The sequence below is a fragment of the Prosopis cineraria genome, unplaced genomic scaffold (genome assembly GCF_029017545.1).
Source record: "Prosopis cineraria cultivar Desert tree isolate PC_DT_omini unplaced genomic scaffold, ASM2901754v1 PC1, whole genome shotgun sequence".
In the NCBI taxonomy this organism is placed as follows: domain Eukaryota; kingdom Viridiplantae; phylum Streptophyta; class Magnoliopsida; order Fabales; family Fabaceae; genus Prosopis; species Prosopis cineraria.
Window position 1 is genome coordinate 55,037,288 of NW_026555332.1, and position 19,923 is coordinate 55,057,210.

The window sequence follows — 19,923 nt, forward strand, 5'->3', positions numbered from 1 at the left end:
CAACTACGACTATCCTCTTTGTGCTGACATTTTACATGGGATGTTTTATTTAATTAAAAGAAGCGTTATGAGTGTAAGAGAAAAGCAAAGACAAAGAATATGTTGACATGGTTTGCTCATTATAGTTCTAAAATGTCGACATTGTTTCACATGCAGAGAGGGACTTACGCTTCCCTCATGTACACAATTAACCACCAAATTTGGTGATGATCACACGCTACTTGTTCTTCATTGCAGTTTTTGAAGTCCTCTCCCTCTCAGGATCTCACGTTTTTGCATGCGCTGTGGTGGCGACGACCTCAAAGCTTCGCTGCCAAGTCCACTGCTTCTTCTTCCCCTTTTCTGGTAAAGTCTTGCTTTCTCTCACAAAACCTTCATTATGATCTCGAGTGTTGTTTGGTGCAAGCACATCCTCTTTGTTATACTGACAGAAAATACTCCTTGTGTCTCGAAGGGAAGAGGGTAAACAAGAGTATGGCAAAGAAGTTCTGAGTTGATCAGACTCTGATGGAGTTTAGAAGGAAGGTTTGGTTCGGTTCTTCCTTTGCGAGAAATTTGTATTCGTATTCCTCTTGCTGGGACAAAACACGAGATGTGGGATATGTATATATGAGGTGTTTGAGAAGTCTGCGCCCGGTGAAGCTCTTGTACATGAAGCCCGACGACACAAAAGGTACAAACTCAAATTAAAGTAGCCGTTCGTTCTTTCTTCTGTTCTTCTATTTTTTTTAATCATTCTTATGATTAAAAAAAAAAAACACATTCTTTCGATATATTAAGTCAAAACAAGACAGATGCATGGTTTTGTAAACAATAATCATAATATATAGTGTAAATCTTTTTATAAGTTGCATGTTCATTATGTTTTAATTAGAGACATAACACTCCCTCCGGTGTTAATAAATATAAGAACTACATAACTAATTTGTACAGAGATTAAAGAAATCAATTGCATCAATAAATTATTTATGAAAAAAATGTGTATTGAGATTTTCTTAAAACAACTCCTTTAATGATTTGCGTTGGAAAACTACCCATCTGTAAAAATTTCCTTTAACATGTGCAATTAATAATGATAGATAGTTCAGAAAAAAAATATAAATTAATAAAGTAAATTGATGTTTTACATATTTAGTAGTGGAGGGAGTAATGATAATAAGTGATGACAGTCTAATCCTTGAGGATATTTATATAATTTGATACAAACAGGGGAGAGAAGGTATGCCACGAACGATCTAGAAAGAGAACCACAAACAAATTCTATGGTTGAAGGGTAGGGCTTTATCTTCAACTCGAGTGCTCTTCTCGCTCCCATCACATGTCCACCCATCGATATATATACACATATATATAATAGTGCCTTAGCCTTTTTTTTTAAAAAAAAAAAAACGTGAATGGCTGTTGTTATTGTATGACACTGCCCTTGCTTCCGTTGCAACATGTTAATGCTATAGAAAGGAACAAATTTTGGAGGCAAGTCTTCTAAATACATCATGTTTGGATTAATGCAAGGTTTTTTTACTTGGGAATCTTTAACTAGCAAGTTATAAAACTCTTGACGAAAATGAGCCATGCATTTTTAAGATAAGCAATTAATTACTCTTAATATTTCACAAAATATCTTATAAATTTAAACATAAAAACTTCACAAATATATCTCATTCTAGTAAATGGACTGGGTATGAAATATTACGGAATTACTTATCCCAGTCTTAATTATACATAGGACAAAAAACCTCCTCCCTACTTAATCTAAAATATAGAACAAAGGTGCAATGTTTATATATTTTTTTCAATCCTACCCCTCCTTCATTTGTTGCTCATTCTAATAGGGACTTCATTGTGGACATTGATTTCAATGAAAGGCAAAATTGAAATAAAGTATGAAGCTTGAGTGCATTACATTACAGTACATAACAAATGGTTCCAATGAGATGGGGCACAAGTGGATAGAAGCAGAGCAACGTGGCAACCCGTCATTGCGAGCGCGAAAGGGTTGCGTCGCATCCACCTGCTGTGTCTTCAACTAACAAGAAGAAACTTATAAACATTAGTATATGCGGAAAAATGCTTATAAAATTCAAGGTCATATAAATAATATCTTCATCGCGGAATGGGGCTCAGCTGATAAAAGACATGGATGAATAACACCCATGAGATCTGTGGTGAAGGTTGGGAACCTAATCCTGAAGGATATACAGAATGAAGCTGAGGTTTGCATGGCTTTCGCTTTCATTATCTGCAATTCTTCAAAGGAACAGTTAGATAGATATAGCAGTGGGCATGCATGGTGGCTTATTATTATATGTAAGAGAGGCTCCATTTCTAGAATATTTGTGTTTGCACAATGTCGACTGCTTCTTCCATCAGTGGCTGCTGCCTCTCCTCTTTCTCTCCCTCTAAGACCTCTCTCACCACTCCCGCATTACGACCCTCCACTCTCTCTGCAAGGCTTGCCTCTCCTCCTCCTTCCTCTTCCTCCTCCTCCTCTTCCTCTATCCCTTCTCTCATTCAAAACAGGCCTGTCTTTGCTGCCCCTAGTCCTCTCATCACCCCCACTCTGGTATCTCTCACTCTCTATTTGCATCCTCAAGCATAATGCATTATTGCAGTCATGTCCCGTAATGCTCTTCACTGTTTTTGTCTACATTGTACATCTGTCTATTTTGAATTACTAAGCCTGTGTCTGTGTGCAAGCAAGTGCTTGGCAGCTGAGATATATAAAGATCAAATTCTTTTCGAGTTCATGTGACTATATCTCCAAGGATAGAGTTAATTTGATAACTTAACACAATCATTAATAGATTTTTAACTTGAAGTTGGTGTGAAATTGGCGAGTTTTGCACGTGGACAACTTTTGTTTGTTTGTCATCCTCCTCCACGTTGGTAGTGTTGTTAGGTTCCGGTGACGTATGCGTCGCACTCATTTGTTCAAACCCTTCTTTGAGTCGTCAGTCAGCATCAAAATGTTCAATTCTCTTTTCATACAAGTAATAGAATAGAATAGAACAACCACTCCACATTTCCATGTACCACATAATAGAATAACAGAGAAGCCTTAAGTTATTATTTAATAATGTTGTCGATCATGTCTGTATAGCATCAGCTACATATGTCAACTGACATTTGTTTTTGTTTGGGGGGTTTTTTAACAGAACGAGGACATGGGGAAGGATTCATACGAGGAAGCTATTGTAGAACTCGAGAAACTGCTCAAGTAATAATGGCACATATTCTCTCTTAGATGTATTTGCTGGAATACAACCAAACCTAAAACATATATAATAACTATAGAACCTGCAATTTCATTTCAGTAACATTACATGTATACATATGTTTGATATGCAGGGTGAAGGGCGAGTTGAAACCCACAGCTGCTGCGAAAGTGGAACAAATAACAGCTCAGCTGGGGACACCAACATCTGAAGGCATCGCATCATCCGAAGCTGTCGAGAGGATCAAAGCTGGTTTTATTTACTTCAAGAGAGAGAAATACGAGTTAGTCACCCCTCCCTAATGAACCACTTCAATAATTAATTACGTCTGAGAGTTTGTCTTTTTTTCCGTTTCTTTCACCTCAAGCCTTTCTTACTGTATCCGTTTCCCATTGCCATCTTCCACAGGAAGAACCCTGCTCTGTACGGTGAACTTGCCAAAGGACAGAGCCCCAAGGTATGATCTTACTATCGAAGGATTATGAAATAAACTTTTGGATTTAGACAGAAATCTTTTTTCTTGAAGCTTGATTTTGTTTTATTGCATGTTGCACTTGCAGTTCATGGTATTTGCTTGCTCAGACTCAAGGGTGTGCCCATCTCACGTGCTAGATTTTCAACCTGGGGAGGCTTTTGTGGTCAGAAATGTTGCTAACTTGGTCCCGCCATACGATCAGGTCCCTTAATAGTAAAACCAGTGCTGCTTTAAATTTTTTCTACTTTAAAGTACGAGAACAAACTTGAACTTTCTTTTCGTCCGATCTTACTGTGCTGCAACAGACAAGATATTCTGGAGTTGGGGCTGCCATTGAGTACGCTGTCCTGCATCTCAAGGTATGCCAATTCCCACACAAAACTCGAAAACATTTAGCGGGTTTGATCTGAACTGACCAAAATAACAGAGGATTTTTGGAATAGGTGGAGAACATTGTGGTGATTGGCCACAGTGCTTGTGGTGGTATTAAGGGGCTCATGTCCATCCCAGATAATGGAGCCGTTCCCAGGTAAGTAAATTTGTCTGAAATGAACAAATCTAACATATCCATCACAGTTATATTAAATGGGGGTCTTCTGCTTCTGCGATTGGTGATGTGCAGCACTGACTTCATAGAGGACTGGGTCAAGATTGGTTTGCCTGCAAAGGCAAGAGTGAAAGCAGTTCATGGAGGCGCACCATTCCCTGAGTTGTGCACACACTGTGAGAAGGTGTGACACAGTTTTTGGATTTGATTGCAAATAAGAAAAGAAGTGAGATGGTTTTGGAAATAATTAATGTGGTGGGTATATTTATTTAATTTGCAGGAAGCTGTGAATGTTTCACTGGGGAATCTGCTGACATATCCATTTGTGAGAGAGGGGTTGGTGAACAAGACACTGGCACTGAAAGGAGGATACTACGACTTTGTGAAAGGATCTTTTGAGCTGTGGGGCCTTCAATTTGGCCTTTCTTCTTCCTTCTCCGTATGAACCAACAACCATTAATATATTACCAATGAGTCCTGCTCATCTTGGTTCCCTAACTAGTTGTCTTCTCTCTTGTAACTACCCCCTCTTGTGAGTTAAAAAATGTTTTGTAATTAATAAAAGAAGATGGAGATTCTCCATTTATAACGTTCCTTTTCGTGCATTTGTGTTCTTTGTTTAGGTAAAAGATGTGGCCACCATTCTGCATTGGAAGCTATATTAGAGGTCGTGTTTGCTATGAAGAGTGCTACTACCTACCTTCTTCGTATACACTTTATATGACACTCTGAACTGGGTTTGTGTAGTAGACAATACTTTCTTTTTTTTCCCTTAAATTATGAGACCACAAAATGTTCATTATTTCTGGCTTCGTTCTAGTGTTCGATCGGTCAGCTCCTTAACCACCTGCCAATAAAAAAACCAGCAATTTTATGTAAATTAGAATGCGGAAACATTCACGAGAGACGAGGAAGCGCAAACATTAAAAGGGTAACGATAAAAAGAACACAAAAAGCACGGCTTTCGGGCTGACGATTAATGTTTAGATATAGGCCGTGAAAGCTAGAGAAAATCTTAAGCGAAGGGAAGTGATGAGTGTTTTTCAGATTTCGAGGGGACCTGGATCCTGCGAGTGACTTGCAGATGAATAAAGAGATTAGACATCATCTTTAAGGGTCAAACACTGCCAAGTGGTGAGCCACACGACAATCCCTGGTTAGACCCGAGTGGAAAACTAACGTTGATAAGCCACAAAAACCTGTACATGATGAAAATTTACTGCGGATTTGTATTATATCTGCAGTCCAATCTTGCGATTCACCTAGTAATACTAAAATTAATACTCCATCTCTTTATATTGCATTTTTAACTCATTATTTTTTTTTATATTTATCCTTATTTAATAAAATATTTTATTTTAAAATAAATATAAAGTAATTTATTTATTAAAAACAGTTTTAAAAAATATATATATATAATGATTACATTTTACAACACTAAAAATATTTTCCATTTTTTAATATTTAACTTTTTAAAAAATACTTTATATTTTTAAACGGAAGAAGTATATCTTAATTATATATTTCTGTATCATAAAAAATGTAAAAAAATTGATTTCAAATAAATAATAATAAAATTAGAGAAAAAATAATGCAAGTAAAGATCAGAATTGAAAATATGATTTTTAAAATAAATCATATTTTTATAATGTTAAAAATAAAAAACAAAATAATTATGAGATATAAAATATCCATAAACTATAATGCAAACACTTATTTTGTAGTTTATACTTTTAGAACATATATACACATGCTTCTATATTTTCTCATTATTTGTTCTCTATACTTGTGAGATATAGGAATGTATAAAACATAAATTAGGAATATATTTTAAATTAAAAGAATGTAAACAGATTGGTTAATCACTTTTTATCGGTTTAATCTTTTTTTTTTTTTTGGGTGCAACCATCTGATATCTAAAAGCTAATGACTTCAACTAATCTGAATCAAGACAAGCTGAGACCCATTAAGGCAGAAGCTTTCCTATATTCCTAGAGCAACTACTATATTCTTAGAGTTCAAACTCAAAATTACTAGTTAAACTGGAACAATTTTTGAACAGGCCCCCAATTCCTCCCTAATTCTTGATCGGCGCCGTCCAATCTCCTATATTATGATCCACTATTCTTCCTCTCTCCTCCAACAATCTAACAATCACATATCCTCAGGTGCCTTTCAGTCACAGTTGGATCAGCATGGCCCAATTTCCTAGCCTTGGCTGAATGGGCTCGAATCCATTAGACTTAATCAAAAAAGACATCCATGAAAATAAATAGACCAAACCACTTAATAAAAAAAAAAAAAAAACAGAGAGAGAGAGAGTCCAAAATCACCCCCAATTATTCCGGGAGGTAGCACAAATTGCTTAATCTTCATTGACCGGTAAGAAAGATACATTGAAAGAATGCATCCGTTAAATACTTAGTAGTATAACTCACCACACCAAGAGAGTTCTATTCAACTTAATTCAGATTAGTTTGGACTAATAATAATCATCCAATTCAAGTGAGAAAAGTCCGTGCACATGTTTAAAAAATGCTTAGTTTCCCTTCCCCCCTAATTAGAGATCCATAACATGCTTTCATACTCCCCTTGCCTCTCTTAAACATAGATGTGGTCAGTTGTTTTTTTTTTTTTTGCACACTTTAAGAATTCAAAATTTAAGGATGATTAGTTTTGGCAGAAATAGAATACATATGTACAGCTGGACCTTACGTCAGGAAACAACCCAGAAAACACATAAAATCGCAGCATTCCCTGGCAGGTGTTTTAGGACCTGAGTGTATTGTATATACATGGTGAGAGGCGTATCATTATGATTCATCAGGCTTTGGCTCAAGAACGACAGGGATCTTCTCCTTGTGGTCACCTCGCAATACCTCCACCGTCACCTGAAACCAACCAACATAAAACAGTTATTGCACCAATATACTACCACAACACCGTAAATCACCGCCAACTAGAGATCGCTTCGGTTCTAACTTTTACCTAAAATATATTTCCAAAATTCGGACATATTAAACTGGGAATATTACTAAGAAACGAACCAGCTAATCCAAACGGACTAAGAATAGAGATCATGGTGATGTTTAGGCTCCTTCCTCCTAGAATTAACTTGTACTTTCTAGTACAACTGTCCAGAATCTGGTAGAATCCTATTCTGTTTTCCCCCACAAAAAGAAATCCTTTTGGATAATTATTCAGATAGGCTTGAGATACGCATGGTCCTATGAAAATCTACGAGGTCAATAGAGGAAACACCAGAGACGTACCGTATCACCCACTTTACACTGGTCAAGAATTCTGTACAAATCACTTCCGTTAGTAACCTTTTTACCATTCACAGACGTTATGATGTCACCTAAAATAAGCCTGCCATATGAATCTCGTTTTGTTGGCAGCAAGCCCTACAAAACATTAATTTTGACAAGCTCTGTCAGCATAATTCCTACGCCTCAAAAAGTTGAAACTTGTAACCATGAATGCAAATTCAAGCTATGAAGCACTTAAAATGAGTGATAGTATTAGTAAGTAGAACCACATTCAAGAAACATAGCAAATGAGGCTTAATGTAAGAATAAGCATACTGCTTTTCCCGCTGGGCCATTGGCAGGAGCATCTAAGACAAGTACTCCACTAACACCCAACTGCTCCACAGATTGATCCGGTGCAAACTTAATTCCCAAAACAGGTCTTGTGACCTTTCCGAACTTCACCAATTGGTCAACAATTCCATTTACCTAGATATGTAATATAAGAAGCGTGTAGGCTATAAGAGCATGAGTAAACAGAGCCATATGGCTGGCCAAAGGTTAAATACTATATAATCTGATGTCTAAGTAAGAGCTCACAGTATCCACTGGAATAGAAAATCCAACACCCGAGGACGCGCCTGATGGGGAATATATAGCTGTATTTATCCCGATGAGGTTTCCAGAACTATCCAAGAGTGGCCCTCCACTGTTACCAGGATTGATTGCAGCATCTGTCTGTATAACATCTTGAATTGGACGACCAGTAGCAGCAGAACTAATTTCTCGACGAAGTCCACTGTTGAGAATTAATAGATTAGTAACGCAATCAATACAGAAGAGGGATAAAAGGATTAACAAAAGTAACATCACGTTATATATATATATATATGATGCTTAAATCTGAAAATTAAACTCTATTTCCCATTTGACATGCCTTGCCATGAAAGTTGAAGTTTCAGGAAAAGAGGAAAAAGTATAGTTGCATGAAGTATCTTCAATTTATAGGGATAAGCATCCATTTTCATCCAAGCAGCTTCTTTAGCTAAATTGCTCTCCCCACCCCTCTCTCCCTTGTCTAGCAAAACTTTTTTGTCTACTTGTGAAACCTCTTTCTTCTCCCTCTTAACCATATTACCTTCGAATAATATTATCAGTGGGTTATGACAATAAATCCAGGAGGCCTACCACTTTTCTATTAACTTAATTGTCACACAACACAGACACCAGCATTAATAATGTGATAAATGACAACTCAAATCTTTCTTACATCTGCCTCAGTGCTCTAAAATAAAATTTGCAATTTGGTTGAATAGAGCTAAGGAGCACGGAAATGAATATAAGAAGAGTCCGCTGCATCAATTGTAGTTTCACTACGTTGGTTTTATACCTGATTACACCGGTTGTAAGAGTATGGTCAAGTCCAAACTGCACAAAGATAAAATGTCACATTGGCCGATCAGTTTAGTTCATTATCGAGAAAAGCATCAATTACAAGATCAAACGCCCAATGAACCATATAGTAACAATCATCAGAGGCTATTACTTTTCATAAGATTTTTTTACATTTCCTTTGGCTATATAAACCACATAATTGACCATATGCATAATTGAAGAAGAACAATTCAATCAATAATGCATAAAAACCACATGAATAATTCTGTATGAAAGTGTCATTAGTTCTCACCGGGTTTCCAATAGCATACACCTTCTGACCAACAAGTAAGTCAGCAGAAATACCTATAGGTATAGGTCTGAGTTTGTCTCTAGGTGCATCAACACGCAAGACGGCCACATCCTTGTCTTGGTCAAATCCAACAACTTTTGCGTCATAAGTAGACTGGTCAGCAAGCGTGACCCTGCACATAACTAGCATAATTTTAGTAGGAGATGGAAATATCCTTGTACATTTTGAACCACCTTAACATGTGGATCTATATTCTGATCAAAGGGTTCAAGTCGAAGAAATCCAACATATCACACATCTAACTAAATGCAAATGAACGTGAAGGAGCTGCTAAAAATATATCCTTTTGAGCTCCCTGATTTTTTGCTTAGGTAAACGTTTTAATGCAGAATCTGTACACTCATGGCTGCATAACTTATAGGCTTAGAAACTTCCTGGCATCATATATAACTCAATGTCAGACATATAGGGCCGGATCAACAGATCTTATCTTTAACAATTAGTTTAAAGTGCAATTTCAAGTGATACAGATTAACTTCATGAAAATATTCAAAATTAGCCAACCTGAGATCAGAAGCGCCGCGGATGACGTGATAATTGGTTACAATATGACCTTCTTTGTCCCAAACAAAGCCAGACCCAGAGCCCTGCGGAACCTCCAACACGTCCAACGTAAACGCATCCTGCCTAAATCAACATCATACAACTTCTCAGAAACATTATAACCCAGGGTTAAAAAGGGTTTAAAAAGAAAAGCACATCTTCAAAAATAACGAGAACAAATAAATGAATAACATTATGTGGAGGAAAATGAATTCTTTTTAGCGATTACGCCCACCTGACAGCAAGGTTGGTTATGTAAACAACAGAGGGGGTGTTCTCTTGAAAGAGACGTACGGTGGCGAGCTCATCGGTCTGCAATTTCCTGGGCGTAGTGACCACGAAAGCGGAGGCGGGATCAACATCTGCAAGAAATAGGGCAGAAGATAAAGCCAGCGAAGTGCAGAGAAGGAGGAGAGAATCGAAAGCCGATGAAAGGGAGGTTTTGATGGGGCCGAGGTTGAGAAAACAAGTGGGAGTATTGGTAGGAGGGCCGCGAGAGTTTGGAAGGAAAGAGAGGCGGAGGAGAGAGAGGGAATGATAAGGAGGGAGAACGGCTCTGTGGGAATGGAGACCAAGGGATTTGGGGAGATAAGGCGACGGCTTCTTCTTCAGCGGGTGAGTGTGGTGGAACAATGTGGAAACCACCGGAGAAGTGGCGGTCGTCATTTCTGTCTGGACAGCAGAAGCCGCCTGCCCCGCTCAAGCGCCTATGGATTGAGCTGACTTGGAGTCGTGTGTGAATGTGACGGAGTCTGTTTTAATTTTTTTCCCCCACCCAAGTGTGTGGCGGACTTTAAGTTTAACTTCCCATAATAATGATAATAATAATATTAATTATTAATATTAAATCATTAATTAGTACTTTGATATTGAATAATATTATTGAACTCCCCTTGAAAAAAATGTAATGTTCGGACAAAAAAGAAGGAAAAAAAATGTATAAATGATAAAGATTGGACAGCAAGTAATGATTTAATAATCTTAATCCTTGAGGGAGTTATAAATTTATATTTTTGAAAAAATGAATAGAAGACTTACCTCAATACAATTATAGTATCACACCCTCTTGTCCTTGTTATAAACTTAATCAATTTCATATTTATTAGGAAATGATAATTATATTTTTCAGATTATTTAAAAATTAAATTCTCAAATTTTCTCTTCTTTATAATTAATGATCATAAATTCATAATACATTGTCTTCTAGGAATTTAAGTCATAATAAATAAATAAGCGGTATAAAATATTCATTTCAGCTTTGTCTTATATTAAAGGGTTAAGAGTTAAAAATATTCTAAAAGTGCGCACAAAAAGATTATATTACTTATTACCTTTAAGTTAAATATGTCAGTTTATAATCAATGAGGCCAACAATTTTTTGACATTTTTTATTCTCATCCTCTCTCTCCTCTTTTCTTCCTCTTATCCATGCCTGCAACTTTGCATTTTTAGCCCCAAGGATGACGTTTGCTCTTCTCTTTGTATGCACTACCCCTCGCCTCTTCACTCTATCTCATCTCCTTCTCTCTTCCCTCTCTCCTCCCCCACCCTCTTCTTCATTTTTGCTATAGTGTCGCTTTTTCAAGCTTTCTTAAGTCCTTTTGCAGCAGTACCATAACTTCACACTTTCTTAAGCTTTCTCCTACCTTCTCTCTTCTCTCTTATTCCCCACACTTGTATGTCTTCTCTGTGCCTACAACTTCCCACTTTCACCCCCCAGGACGGCTCTACCTACATTCTCCCCCCATCTCTTTACTCCATCATCTCCTTCTCTCTTTCCTCTCTCCTCTACTTTCTTCTTCATTTTTCTCATAGCCGTACTTTCTTAAGCTTCCTCAAGTCCTCTTACAGCACCACAACTTCGCACTCTCTCAAGCTTGCTCCCACCTTCTCTCTTCTTCCCTACACCTATATGTCTTTTCCACACTCGTGACTGTTAGATATATTATCTCAATTCATTTATAATCGAATATGATATAATAAAGTAATATGTGTTTACCTAAAAAAATCCATAATCACTTATTAGAGACACCTCGATTACCTCGAGTATGGACAGATACACAACCCACTATCCTTGGAGTCTTCAAAGAGTGTAGAGCTAATAGAGTGGGATGAGAATGTATCATGTGTTTAGTGGTTATTGACTGATCGATTTATAAGGATCAGACAGTAACTGCTTTATTAAATAATTAAATAATTATATTCTATTATCTCTGACTCAATCAATTAAGAGATAGGAAATAACTGGCGGTTATTGGATTGTAGGTTAGACCTCTGCCCATTGTATGGCTTACCTATCACGATCTACACAAGATCATAAGGACTAATCTGTTTGAGCTTATTAATTAATGCAAATCCATATAAATATTCCAACAATCTCCCACTTGGATTGCATTAATTAAGCAAGTTATATAAACAAGCCACATACAAAATTCAGAAAATGAAACTTCACAAAATCATTGGATCCTATGGCAAAATAAGTTATATAATGTCTCATAATCTGAATAAAATACAAAATTTTATTCCAACATAATTCAATAAGATAATATTATAAATCACTGATTTCTATGGAGAAACAAGTGACATGCATAGCATACCATGACATAATCATTGAATCCTATTGGGATACAAATGACATAGACGTATCTAACTGAACTGAACATAATTCACAGAAGAAATAAAGCCTAAAGAGAAATTGCAATACAAAAGATTCTCAGACTCCCACTAAACCACAGCATCAAGAGAATTCACAATACCCATACAAGTTACATGATTTTGAAAAAACTTCTACAGGTAAGCCCTTACTCAATGGATATGCAAACATCTGTATGCTAGGAATGTGTACCACACGGGTCTCAGACTCAGTAATTTTCTCTTTCACAAACATAAGTTTGATATCAAAATACTTTATAGGACTGAAATTTTTGTGGTTATTAGCATAATATATTGTAGATTTGTTATCGCAGTAAATGGTTAAAGGACGTGATATTGACTCAATTAAGCGCATGCCATATATCAACTTCCTCAACCATATAGTTTGACATATAGTCTCAAAAAAAAGTAATATACTCATCTTCCATAAATGAAACTACTGTAAGTATCTGTTTCATACTTTTTCAAAAAATAGCTCCTCCAGATAACATGAAAATGTAGCCGGTTGTGGATTCATGATCATCCAAACAGGAGGCAAAATCTGAATCTAAAAAGCTAATAGTTTCAACATCTTCTAATCCCTTAAAGTCATAATCAAAATACCGAATAACCTCAAGAAAATTTGACCTTCTGTAGGTCAACATATAATTCTTTGTACCTTGAAAATACCTCATAACTTTCTTGACAGCCTTCCAATGATCTAGACCTAGATCATTTAAGTATCGACCTAGCACTCTAATGATAAAAGCTATATTTGGTCGAGTACATAGTTGAACATACATAAGGCTACCAACAGTGAAAGAGTATGGTATCTTTCTCATTTCAGCCCTTTTCTTATCATCATTGGAACACTGTAACTCTGACAATAGTTCACCTTTTTGTATAGGAGCAAGTGAAGGAGAACATGAATCTATTCTGAATTTCTTAAGTACCTGCTCAATATAGGTGGTCTATGATAAACTAAGAATGCCACGAGATCTATCACGATGAATCTATATCCCAAAAATGAAGCAGGCTTTACCCATGTCCTTTATGTCAAAATGGCTAGATAATAGATGTTTTATCTCATTGATGAATTCCATTGAATTGTTGGCTCATAAGATATCATTGAGATAGAGAATAAGAATGGTAAAATTGTTTCCATCAAACTTCTGATAGATACACTAATCTGAGACATTCTCAACAAAATTGAGCGAAGTGATAACTTCATCAAACTTCAAATACCTGCCTAGAGGCCTGTTTTAACTCATAGATGGATCTCTTCAATCTACACACTAGATGTTCTTCACCAGATTCAACGAACCATTTGGTTATGTCATATAGATTTCTTCATACAAATTGCCATTCAAGAATGCAGTCATGACATCCATTTGGTGAAGATCAATATCAAACTATGCAACTAAAGCTATTATCACTCTAAAGGCATCTTTGGTGGATACTAAAGATAAGGTCTCTGTGTAATCAATACCCTCTTTTTTATTGTAGCCTTTAGCTATAAGTCTGCCTTCATATCTATCAATTTTACCTCTAGCTCATCGTTTTGTTTTAAAGACCCACTTGTAACCCACTAATTTAAAACCCTTTGGTAGTTCTATAAGCTCCCATACATGATTGTAATACATAGAGGCAATTTTTTCACTCATTGCCTTCAACCATTTAAAAGAATGTAAGCTAGAAATAGCCTTTTAGTAATACATCAAGTCTAAACTATCAATAGCATTTGAATTAAATTCTTGCAAATATACTATGTGATCATTTAGAATAGCAAACCTGTGAACCCTCTAGGACCATCTTAGTTCAACAACCAGATCCCTATCACCCTCTAAAGGTGATTCATCTTCAGCTTCATCCTAATCCACAATATTATTTCTTTCAACATGAGAGGTTGTCATGATAGGCATAGGCAAAATATTGCTTTCGTCGCGTAAACTGATATGCCTAGGCACAGAGCTCCTACTGTCTAAGGAATCTTCAAATAAATAAGCTCAATCAGATTTAATAATCCTAATAGTGTAATTTAGATAATAAAACTTATACCTATAAGATCTGATATAATAGCCAATAAAAAAACTATCAACAATTTTAGCATCAAGCTTCATTTATTGTGGATTGTAGGGTTTTACTTGTGCTTTACAACCCTAAACTCGTATATGCTTAAGCGCAGGAGTCTTTCTAAAATACAACTCATATGGAGTCTTTAAAATAGAGTTGCTAGGTACTTGATTCAAAATATAAACGGCAGTTTTAAGTGCATTACCCTACAAGAATTCTGACAGTGAGGAATAATTGATCATGCTTCTAACGATATCCATGAGAGTACGATTTCGCCTTACTGCAACCCTATTCTGCTGCGGGGTGTCAAGTATAGTATATTGAGCTTCAATGCCATGCTCTTGAAAGTACAAAGCAAATAGCCCAAGGTTCCTGCCAGTCTCAGTATATCTCCAATAAAATTCTCATCTTTTGTCAGATCTCACATATTTGAACAAGTTGTTAGGTTTCAATTTGACTGCTATCTTAAAGGTCTTGAATGCATTAAGAGACTCGTCCTTTTCACGCAAGAGTTCAGTCTATCCATGGCAAGAGTAATTATCTGTGAAGGTAATGAAGTATCTGAAATCGCCCATAGCCGGAGGTGTAATGAGTCCACATATATCATCATGGGTTAGGTCTAAGCTATTTTTAAACATCTTTGTCCCTTTGATTCCAGCTCTAATAGGGAATTTTCCCTTTATACAGTCAACACAAGTATTAAAATTTAAGAAATTAAGGTCTTATAATTCACCTTGTTTGGCCATACGCTTCATTCTCTTTCTAGAGATATGACCCAAATGATGATGCCATAACATGAAGGAGTTATCATCGGGCCTTTAACATTTATGCCCAATAGCAGCATTGATTTGAAGATTAGGAAGTTCGAGTAATCAATCATTCAATCGATATAAATCATATATCAAGGAAGCACAACCAACATTAATGAAATAAAAAAGAATATCAATTTTTTCATTTCCTTAGAAGAATGAATAACCACAAATATCTAATGCAGAAGTTGAAATTAAATTCCTCTTTGTAGAAGATACGTAAATAATATTGCTCAAATTTAAAACATGACCAGAATTTAAACATAGAGCAATAGTTTCAATGCATTCAACTAATGCCTTACTCCTTGCTATGCCAAAGACCGACCTCTGTGCCTCACTTGGAGCCTTCTAATTTCTTAGCCCCTGTAGAGAATCCACAATATGTACAGTGATGTTAGAATCCAGCCACCATGAGTTAAAGAAAGTTTTAATGGTGTTAGATTCAAAACAAACTAGAGTTAGAGGGACAGTTTGAAGAATTATACCTTCACTTTCTTGTTTGTTCTTCAGTTGGAAGCAGTTAGCTTTAATGTGATTGGGTTTCTTGCAATAATTGTATAGCCCTTTACAAGGTTTCTTCATCGACTTCTCATTCGTATTACCATCCTTCTTAAAAGTTGAAAGCCTCATGCTTCTTCCTTTTTTTTCTTATATGACCCTCCAGATTTGCTGCTAGAGCCATAAGAAACATAGTTTACTGAGTGAGATGAATTTTTCTTTATAGCTTCGTCTTCTTGAGTAACTATTGATATCATCTAGTTAATAAACCATTCAGTCTTTTGAGTTGTATAAAGTCATCAAGAATGCACACTCCGATGGCAATGATTGAAGAATATGGTAAACTAAGGTACTTTCACCCAAATTAATCCCATATTAGTTAAGCTCGTTGTAGTAATGAACAAGTTTCAGAATATGCTTCCTAACACCAGAAACTCTGTCATATGAAGTATTGTCAATTAGTGATAAATAATAGTTCTTTTGAGTCTTGTTAAGCTTCGTATATTTGTTACCAACAGCTTTCAAATATTTCACTGCAATATCCTTTTCAGGAATATTGTCCATAATTTTCTTTTTAAATGTGTACTTGATGATCGCTATACAAATCTGGTTAGACTCACTCCATTGTCTATGAAAGGCCATTTCAAATGCACTGGACTCAGAAGAGAGATCCACAGGCTTGGGTTCTGTCAGAACTAGTAAAGAGTAGAGACTCCTTACTTTCACCCCCAGGGACAACTTTTGCTCATCTCTCTGTCTGTACTCTCCCATCGTCTCTTCACTCTATCTCATCTCCTTCTCTCTTCCCACACTCTCTTCTTCATTTTTACCATAGTTGCCTCTTTCTCAAGCTTTCTCTCTCCCTTCAAGAGTCCTTTATCTTGCTTGCTTGTATTCTTCATTGTTGAACTCTATCTTGCATGCACGCATGCACGCTCTCTCTCTCTAGACATACACACACTGTTTTAGTTTAGGAGGGAGGTAGTAGAGCAGAGGGGGAGTCAGATGAGGCCACAAGGGAGAGGAAGGGGAGAGAGAGTGGCAGTGTAGCCAGGGAGTGCGCGCGCGTGAGCGAGCGTGCATCATGTCCAGCCCATCCACAGTAATCACTGAAGTTATCATGGCATTGGTGAGGATGATGACCAGAAGGATGAGGGGGAGAGAGAGAAAGCATAGGGGAGAGAGTGGAGAGGGAGATTGAATGGTTGAGAAAAAGAGGAGAGAAAGGAAGAGGGAATAAGAGAGACAAGAAGGAGGGGGATGGGAGAGGGAGATTGAATGGAGGAGAGGGGTAAGAGGGAGAGAGGGGCAAGCAGGAGAGGGAAATGATGAGAATTTGTAGAGAAATGGGGGGAGAAGGAGAAATAAAAAAAATAACATGGGACCTGCAAGTAATATCTTATAATAAAAAATATTAAAAAATTTATATATGAGACCCACATAATGGATTTGATAAGTAAATTAATGTTAGGATCATAGAGTAATTATCTTTTAAAGTTGAGTGATATAAATGACTTATGGTTGAATTTAGGGTTATTTGTAAATTATATACACTTTAAGAATATTTTGATCCTTAACCCTCTATTAAATACTATTTTTTTTAAAGTGAAAAATATATCTACAAATCTTTACAACTTCACTCAATTTTAATTAGGTCCCAGTAATTTGTTTTATTTTAATCAAGCTCTTATAATTTAATTTATTATACATGTTAACATCTTAAGGTTAAAATTAATAATTAATTATTAAATTTTGCAATAAAAAACTCTTAAGTTTATAGATATTTTAATTTAATATTTTTAGCCAAAATTTAAAAATAATTTTTTTTATACATTTATATTTTTATTAATTTTTATGAAATTTTTATACGTGTAAAAATATTTAGAAAATAACCTAATTATATAAATTTTGAGCTGTAAAAATAATGTAATTAATTCTAAAGTCATATAATCATTTAGTAAAAATATAAAAGTTCTTAATTTTTAGTTCTTTTAAAAAAATTCAAGGATTTTAATTTTTTGAGATTAAAAAATTTAATTAATCAAACTATATTATAAGAGTCAATTAAAACAAAATAAATTATAAGAATTTAATTTAAATTTAAAATTGAATAAAATTGTTGGGGCCTGCAGACATATTTTTCTTTTTAAAATTCTGCACAGGGAAAATTAGATCATAATCTAATTGTTAAAACCACTTGATTAAATATTAACAGACACCTTATTGTTTGTTTTGAATATAAAGAAATTGACAAAAAAGCCCCCAGAAACTAGAGTTGGGAAAACGGGCCGAGCCCGTCGGGCTAGCCCGTTTAAACCCGTATAAGAGTAGAGCCAGGCTTGTAAATAGAACTGTAAAATGATAAATTGAGCTTAAATGGGCCGCCCGTTTAATCTAGGGCTTAAAAGGGCTGGCCCTCGGCTAGCCCGTTTAAGCCCGCATATGCATTTTTTTAATTAATTCTCATAATTTTTACTATTTTTAAATTTGAAAAAAAATTAAACTAAATCTTACTGCACATCACATATTAGCCCATATTTACTGAGGATGGAAGGAAAAAAAAAGAAGGAAAAATAGCAATGAAGAATCACTGATCAAAAATTATATCAATCAAAGATTACTTGTTGTCAAAATTCGAGTAGATACTTGTGGATTCGAATTAGCCTTTATCAATAAGTATTTATTTAGATTTTAATAATAACTCATTTTAAATTAACAATAGTTCATTGTAACTTGTTTTTCATTCAAGTTTTGACAACAATTGATTCTTAATTGATATAAATTTTATATAGAAATCCTTGGCTACTATTTTCTAAAAAAAAAAAATACAACCTTAAATCCCCTAATTCATCTAGATCCATGATAATGATTCATTCAGTTCAATATTTACTCTTCTAATTTTGATTGGGTTTTTATCAGCTTAGCCAATCTATTGCTTATTACATTACTATTATTTTATTTGTGTTTTTAGTTCATTTAGATGTTATTTAGTTAGTTTTTTTTATACCTTTCTTGATTGAGTATTATATTAAAATGAAGTAATTTTTTATTTGATTAAAAAATTTTAAAAAATAAAAATAATTAAAAGGGCCTAAAGTCCGCAGGGCCGACCCTGAGCCCGCTATGTCAAGGGCCGAGCTTTAAATATCAGGGTCTTAAAGGGAATTCGAGCTTAAAGGGGCTGGTTTTTTTAAGTTCGAGCCCTTTAAAGGCTGACCTTACAGGGTCGGGCTGGACTTTTTTACCAACTCTATCAGAAACCACCGCCCCCGTGATCTTAACTGGTGAGACCTGAGAGGATGGGGATTGGCGAGTGGCTATAACTTGCGAGGTGAAGACGGGAAGGAAGTGAAAGCATTTCCCCAGAATTTGCTGAAATAACGGGGCTCCAATCACTTTTCAGAAGCGCCTGGACCCAGCACCTAAGGCCCAGAAGGCTGGAAGAGCCATTCTCATTTTTCTAGATGACAAATAATTCTTATTTAAACATTCAATTGCTAACTTAACCCCAAAAAACATATAAATGTTAATATCCTGCCTAATTATAACATTTTTTTTTAAAAAATATTTTTATTAGAAAACTATATCCGACCACCCTGAATCATATTTTATTCCAAGTATCTTATTTTTCATTTTAAAATAAAATGAGAAATGCGTTTAATTAATTACAAGAAGCTAAAAATAAATGGACGATCATTTTCATTGTCGAATCAAACACATTGAAAAGAAAAATTATCTGATTAAAAATACAAAAACGCAACAAATAATGTTACTGAAAAAATGTAATGCATGCGTGATCGGAGTAAAGTTTACCAATCCCAAGTGGTTGCTCAAGTCTTAAGAATGTCAATATTTCTGATCTTGTTGAGAGAACTAGGTACAGTGCCATGGTATGTACAATTGTGGATGGGTACAGGCTCTTGGGGTGGGGACTATCGTACATTTGGAAAGCTATCCGGAAGTTGAATACCTATCCAGGAATCAAAATTCTTCCATGCAACTCGTGCAACGAGCTTTGTGCTGGAAACTAAGAAAATAAGCAAATTATCTCTAGAGATAATAAGCAAAGGATAACCAGACAGGGATAGTTAATTCATCCACGGTTTCTCTCCAAATCTCAAATTATTTTTATTA

General features: G+C 35.6%; 2 protein-coding genes across 5 annotated transcripts; one reads left to right on the forward strand and one right to left on the reverse strand.

The window, feature by feature from the left end:
* Nucleotides 1-471: 471 nt before the first annotated feature.
* Nucleotides 472-5,039, forward strand: LOC129322560 (carbonic anhydrase, chloroplastic). 4 transcript variants are annotated; one of them, XM_054968874.1, is made up of 10 exons: nucleotides 472-673; nucleotides 3,156-3,217; nucleotides 3,349-3,498; nucleotides 3,624-3,672; nucleotides 3,776-3,892; nucleotides 3,996-4,049; nucleotides 4,134-4,219; nucleotides 4,313-4,421; nucleotides 4,518-4,676; nucleotides 4,861-5,039. In XM_054968874.1, exons 2-10 carry the CDS (start codon nucleotides 3,165-3,167, stop codon nucleotides 4,900-4,902), a joined length of 819 nt encoding a protein of 272 aa, XP_054824849.1. In that variant the 5' UTR covers nucleotides 472-673; nucleotides 3,156-3,164; the 3' UTR covers nucleotides 4,903-5,039. The 4 variants fall into 4 exon arrangements, 2 of the variants coding, with proteins under 2 accessions (XP_054824849.1, XP_054824837.1); XM_054968862.1 differs by lacking the exon at nucleotides 472-673 and adding an exon at nucleotides 2,298-2,563; XR_008596263.1 differs by lacking the exon at nucleotides 472-673 and adding an exon at nucleotides 2,300-2,563 and having other exon boundaries at nucleotides 4,518-4,769.
* A 1,649-nt stretch (nucleotides 5,040-6,688) lies between these two features.
* LOC129305787 (protease Do-like 1, chloroplastic) lies at nucleotides 6,689-10,534 on the reverse strand. Its single transcript, XM_054945878.1, has 8 exons — nucleotides 10,014-10,534; nucleotides 9,740-9,862; nucleotides 9,176-9,347; nucleotides 8,879-8,916; nucleotides 8,089-8,287; nucleotides 7,825-7,977; nucleotides 7,510-7,644; nucleotides 6,689-7,128 (listed from the first exon to the last, which is right to left on the reverse strand). The coding sequence occupies exons 1-8, from the start codon at nucleotides 10,442-10,444 to the stop codon at nucleotides 7,051-7,053; spliced, it is 1,329 nt and encodes a 442-aa protein (XP_054801853.1). The 5' UTR covers nucleotides 10,445-10,534; the 3' UTR covers nucleotides 6,689-7,050.
* Between the last annotated feature and the right edge of the window lie 9,389 nt (nucleotides 10,535-19,923).